General features: G+C 37.1%; 1 protein-coding gene and 1 long non-coding RNA gene across 2 annotated transcripts; one reads left to right on the top strand and one right to left on the bottom strand.

The window, feature by feature from the left end:
* Positions 1 to 488: 488 nt before the first annotated feature.
* Positions 489 to 2257, top strand: LOC136071403 (uncharacterized). Its single transcript, XR_010632712.1, has 2 exons — positions 489 to 723; positions 1821 to 2257. It is a non-coding gene; the product is annotated as an uncharacterized LOC136071403 (long non-coding RNA).
* Positions 2258 to 3936: 1679 nt separating this feature from the next.
* Positions 3937 to 5916, bottom strand: LOC112013252 (RING-H2 finger protein ATL46). Its single transcript, XM_065782614.1, has 2 exons — positions 5669 to 5916; positions 3937 to 5488 (listed from the first exon to the last, which is right to left on the bottom strand). The coding sequence occupies exon 2, from the start codon at positions 5423 to 5425 to the stop codon at positions 4175 to 4177; it is 1251 nt and encodes a 416-aa protein (XP_065638686.1). The 5' UTR covers positions 5426 to 5488; positions 5669 to 5916; the 3' UTR covers positions 3937 to 4174.
* Positions 5917 to 6400: the final 484 nt, after the last annotated feature.

The following is a 6400-nucleotide window of genomic DNA, read 5'->3' as shown; positions in this document are numbered from 1 at the left end:
TATTGAGTAAGATTGTTATAACTTTGGTTACAACTAATTTTGTAACTAAACTTTGTTTATTTATCATCTTATATCTCAAACTATATCAAGCTGGTCCTATTATAGAGAGGTCATAATTGGAGAAAGATGGAGGTACCACTCGAACTTTAGGCTCCGTGTGCATTTACAACTGCATATCTCATTGATTTGATAGGATACTTACATGAATTTATGCTCTCAATATCAAAATTTTCCACCGAAAGGAACAAAGTTAATGAGAAATCTTAGCCCATGTAGGCAATTAATCTCATTCATCCCACAAACTTGTATAGTAATTTTGACTTCCGAATAGAGATGGAGGTCCCAATTCTCACGTTATTTCCTTCTCTAGTTTTGAGTGGTCTTGATAAAGGCATGTTACCAACCATTGGAAAACTGCTCCTTTCGTTGTGCAAATTTCAACCCAACTTTTATGGCGAAAGGCCTCTTTTTGTGCTCACAACCATAATCATGTTGTTGTGGATATATATACATTGCTTCTAGGTCTGTTCTATCTTCTATCTTTCTTGTTTCTCATCATTTTCTCTCATTTTCACCTTTTAAAAGCAGGCCTTCTCATCACCAATCTTCCATTTCCTTACTTCCATCATTTATCTTTTCCTTTTAGAAAGCATGTTTGGTGACTTTGGTCACTTAGTATATTTTCAGTACTGATCTTGAGATACTGGGGCATTATCGTACAAGGTTTGTCTTCCTATTTCAGTTTGAATTTTTTTATTTATTTTGGCTTTGGAGAATTAGAGTCCTAATAATTTTGACCGACAAGTATCAGTTTTCTTTGGGTACTAATTGCATATATAGTTTCATTCTAATCTATATCTCCAAACTAACTAATTGGGAAGAGCAAAGCTTCCATTTAGGGTCCGTTTGGTTCCCGTAAAATATTTTCCGGAAAACACATATTTTCCGGAAATGCTATTTTCCGGAAAAGGAAAATATTTTTAAGTGTTTGGTTGTTTTATGAAAATTGGTGTGGAAAATATTTTCATGTGTTTGGTTCAATTAGGAAAATGTTATTTTCCTACAACAAATTCTTGCAGCAAATTCCGGCCATCACAACAACAACAACAACAACAACAACAATAATCAGTTCATCTTTTTTTTTTTTTTTTTTTTTAAAAAAAAAAAAGCTGAGAGATCGAGGAAGAGGAAGCGATCGACGGCGCGGCGCGGCGACGACGATCGACGACGAGGCGCGGTGCGACAACGATCGACGGCTTCTGGGTTCGCTGGTGGGAGATCGAAGGCGAGTTGCGATATCGAAGGCTAGATCGCGAGATCGAGCGGAGGTGATCGAAGGCGATCGCCGGCGCGGTGCTCGGGGTTTGCCGGCGCGGTGATCGAAGGCGTGGTGCTCAGGGTTCGCCGGCGACGTCTCCGGCATGTCTGGGCTCGCTGAGTTCAGGGTGCTGGCGCTCTCTTTCTCTCTTTCCCTCTCTCTGTCTTCATGCTCTCTCTTTCTCTCCATTTTCCGGAAATCATTTGAAGTGAAAATGATTCCGTAAATCATTTTCACCCTTGACCGTGAGTCAACTGAAAATGATTTCCGGAAAATTGCTTTTTCTGGCGCAACCAAACACCCGAAAATATAGAAAACCATTTCCGGAAATGAATTTCACCCAAAACAAACGCAGCCTTAGTGCTTCAGTACACTAAACAAATCATGAGAGTAACACATGACTATTTTTTAATATTATCGTGTTTGTGTCGCGTCCAATGCTCCAATACACTAAACACATTGAATTACTATAGATAGTTGCTTTACATATCATGTCCTACAGAAAGGGGCAAAAGGGCTGCATCACTCTCCACAGTTGGGCTTGGCTGGCCTTCAACTTAACCCAATCTGCCCAAATGCAATTCCATCGCATCATCAACTTATTCAGATGCTTCTGTGCATAGGAAATAACTTGGTTGAGCACTTGGGCCAAGCATTATGGTCAATAGGTTGGACACTCAAGTTCATTGTTTGAGCCACCTGAGACAAAAAGTGCCCCATTTTATCATCTAAGGTGATATTCCCTCTCTCTCTCTCTCTCCCAAATAAATAAAAAAAAAGGAAGAAGAGAGAGAGAGATGGGTGGTTGTTCACTTCAGAGTACTTGGACAGCAGGAATGTGGAGCCGCTATAAAGTTGTTTAATTAATACTACTGGTTGGTAAGCTTGTGTTGACACTTTTCTATCGGAGCCTGAATAAAAACACTTATCATTTTCTCATGACTCAGTTTTTTGGTACTTCTTTGTTGGGTTGGTAACATGGTTTCTACATATTCCACCGACCTCCCCCACATACAAAAATAAATATAAAGCAAAATAGAATAACATTATTTCAAAGAGCATCATTAGGAATTAAAATTGCCCAAGGATGCATCAATATCCTCACTTAACAAAAGAAAAAAAATATCTCATCTTTTATTTATCTTTTATGGTTCAACTCTCTTTTTCTGTCCTTCATTTATTTTCATATAGCAATCCAGTGTAAAGACACCTCAAACAGGAAAGTGAGTAAATAGGAATTATAATTGCCAACCGATAAAACAAGAAAGTGAGTAAATAGGAATTATAATTGCCAAAGCATGCATCCATGTTCAATATCTCCACTTTTTTTCCCTCTTCTTTTGTTTCTATTTTTTGGCATAACTTTCTCTTCTTTTTTTTCTCCTTTTTTTTTTCTTTTTTTTTTCTTTTTCTTTTTGTCCTTTCCTTTTCTCCTTTTTCTAACATCATTTGTGATCTGACTGGTTGGACACATTCTGAAAATTTCTGAACATGAATATGACTGATTATCAACATTTTTTGAAAACAAATGAGGGATAATGTAAAGTTCAACTTCAACAAAGCCACATGGGAGGAGCATAGTATGACCCACAGGCTACAGTAGCATTGGCAGTACAGCCAATTTTTGAATAAAAGGCCTCATATGATCATATCACAAGAATGAAAGATTCTGCCACACAGCTTTCATGGATCCCACCACCACAGCCCCAACTGCCCAACCCAATAGATCACTCAATGGCTCAATACCAAAGATTATGTTCACATTATCCCAAAAAGAGTAGTTGAAATATAAAAGGAGATCAAAAAACCCAATGCCTCAAAAGGCAAGAAAGTAAAAGCACAGGCCCCCTAGCAATAGATCTTGTACACAAAATATTGGTAATAAAACCTTGGAGCCATCTAGAGCCTTCATAGGCCGATAACCACCAATGTAGGCGGACTAAGATAACTTTTAATTAGAATCATTAAAAAGCTAAAGAATAAATTTGTTTCAAGAAAAGAAAAAAGTGAATCTAGGATGGAAAATTTTAAAACCTGTAAGATTTTTTTCCCCTTCAACATAGTGTCACAATATGCTATTTGAACTTTTTTTTGCTGAATAATCCATCTTTATTGAGAGAGAAAACCATATGTTATTTGAACTTGCCCACAAAATGGTTGAGATGGAAAATGACAGTTTTTTTATGGTAAAATTGATGATATTTTTTTCAGTAAAAGAAAGAATTGTATTAAAGAAAAAGAAGGCTAAAATAATAAAGCTTCTTAAAGAATTAGGAAAGTAGATTTAAGTAATCCATGAAATCCACTAAAGAGAAACATATAGTGCCTCTGTAAGTAATGTAATCCAGCTTTATAATACTATTACTCTCTCAGTCTATTACACATAATTGTGTTCAACAAATCTTGGTGCCCACATTTCTACAACCATATTCCATGGATGATATAACCCTCAAATTGGCAAATGTTTTAGATTTCTAAAACTAAGAAAGGTAACAAATTTTTAGCTCTTGAGATCATTAAGATTTGCAAAGGAAAACAAGAATAATCATACCAACATTCCCATTATAAGACATGCAATCATATGTTTATCCCTACAAGAAAAGCACAGCCTCATCCCATTCAGGGTAATCTACAAGATCGTATATTGTCATTCCTTAAAATAAGCAAAAGCCCTTGAACAAGTTGTATTTTTCAGGTTCAATACAAAAGATAGTCCTACAATTATAATAAGCCACAACCATTCATCATAGTTGGTGAATTAGCATCGCAAAAAAATTTCAGTAAGAATTGCAAGAGCATAAACAAGCTATAATCAATGGATGAACTATATAGCAAGAAAACAATGATGCAAATACCTCATGCCCCTTGTGTTTTACTCATCCATGGCAATTCCATTTTAAGGGAAGGCAGTATATCCATCTGGGCATCTGAAGAACTTGAAAATTTGCCTTTCTTTGACCAAAGCCAAATCTTGGACACAGAATAGCTCTCACCTTTAGTCACACTACTAATCTTTTTTCCTTCCACATCCCCATCAACTGAGGAATTCCCATTATTTTCTCTCTCTTTTGTCAGTGTAATATCCCCACCTTGTGGATCATGGCACAAGGCTACCCGTAGGTCTGAATTAGCAAGCACATACTGATATGAGCCCATTGAATAACATCTTCTTGCATCTAAATTACTACTGCTGGTCTCTCCTCCAGCCTCCCCTGCCTCAACATTTAACTTTCTGAATTTCCCAAGCCTCACTGGGAAAACCCCCTTGTCAACAACAATTTCTTCCATTTCCACTGTTTTTTGAGTAGAAGTTAACCGATTTTCTCCATAACCAGTACACCCATCTTCTTCTCGTAAATCATCATAATCGAAAATTGGGTTTTCAATTGAAAACCCGGGAGTATAGAGGGCCCCTCTACATAGAGGACATGTTGAATTTGATAGGAGCCAGGTGTCTATACAACTGATATGGAAAGCATGGCTACACATAGGAAGCAATCTGAGCTTGTCCTTTTCAGAAAACTCACACAGACAAACAGCACAATCAAATGGCTCTTTGAGACCCACTATCTCTTTATACTGGAAAACAGGAAGAGCGTCTATAAAAGCTTGATCTAGACCAGAGTCATGTAGATGGAAGAGTTGTTGTAGCTGTCTCTGAAGAGCATCGGAGCTAGAAATTTCTGGGTATCTATTAGATTGAGTAGATGCTGAGGAAGATGGGTGCTTTATGAGAAATCTAACAAGCAGGTGGAGTAAACCAGAAATGAAAAACAGTACAGCCAGAATTACTATAATGAAAAGAACAGCTGGACTTATCCTAGTACCATTTGATGAAGAAGGGGCAGATTCTTTATGAAAAGTACCAGTATATGGTGATGAAGACAAAGGAGGAAGAGGAGGAGAAGGAGGGAAGCTCAAATAGCCATCTTTTTGCAAGATTTGATGCTGAACCCAAGACATCTTCATATGGGTGTGCTCCAAAAACCACTTATGCTCTTTGTAGTTTGACATACCACAGATCATATATGTACACTCATAAACCATGTAGTAACAAAACCCCAAACTCTTTGTATTCAAACACAAACCCAACTCATTGTGACACATAAGCAAAGCTAAAATCAGAACTTACTCCTTCCATTGATGCAAAACACCATTTAAAGACAACACCTTTTGTTCTCAGATTTGAGAAGAAAAAAACAGTTGCACTAGAAGTTAGTAACAATTGGTTGTGAAGTCACTTTTCTATTGTATTTTTGTATGCATGATTTTCAATGAAAGGGAAGTCACTGATTGAGAAATAATAAGAGAGCAGCTGACATATAATATATGATAAAAATTGAAACTTACCTAATTTGATTCTGGGGAGTCCACCATTTATGTATTTTCAAAAGATCTTGAAGAGATATATCATTATCACTGTTGTTCCAACAGAAAACCCTAAAGACACAGGCTTTTTAAATTCTAAGTCACTTCTATAAGCTCAAAGAAGAGGAAAGTGAAATGGGTCACTCTCTACCTGACCCAACATAAAATAAAAATACCTCTCTTTTCTCTCTCTAGTTTCTGGTGGAACTAAAGAATGGAGAGACTGGCAGTAGTTTCCAAGGTATAGATGTAAAGAATGCCAAAAAGAGGCACTAAATTAAGGTCCACGTGCCATGAATAGCGCGTGACAGTACTGCGGTCAACCATAAGCGACAAAGAGCCATTCTCAACTCCCAAGCAAGGGCTTCAAGGTGGGCCTCACTGGGCTCATTTTCAAAAGCAACGTATCTGTACCTCTTCTGGGCTGTGTGTGAACTGAGAAGTAGTTCAGATGATTACGGTTGAGAACTTTGATTGTGTGAGGTTTAGAACATGTTCAAGTGACGAAAATCATGTACATAAACTCAACATTATCATGAAAAATGTCTTGGAGCATTGTGAACTAGCATGACTATTGACTTATTTTGTTAAAGAAGAAACAAAATTGGACTTTTCCGAATGTCACACCTTTAGTTTAGAACATAATAATGTCTCTCCTATCCTTTGTAATTAGCACTTTTACATTCTCTGTTAGCATTTTTAATCACACTGACA

Source organism: Quercus suber, unplaced genomic scaffold (genome assembly GCF_002906115.3).
Source record: "Quercus suber isolate HL8 unplaced genomic scaffold, Cork oak 2.0 scaffold_2, whole genome shotgun sequence".
Classification (NCBI taxonomy): Eukaryota; Viridiplantae; Streptophyta; class Magnoliopsida; order Fagales; family Fagaceae; genus Quercus; species Quercus suber.
This window is presented reverse-complemented; position numbering and strand designations above follow the sequence as displayed.

Bases quoted from the DNA above. Each gene is read 5' to 3' on its own strand.
- LOC112013252 (XM_065782614.1), bottom strand. From the start codon at position 5,425: ATGTGTCACAATGAGTTGGGTTTGTGTTTGAATACAAAGAGTTTGGGG.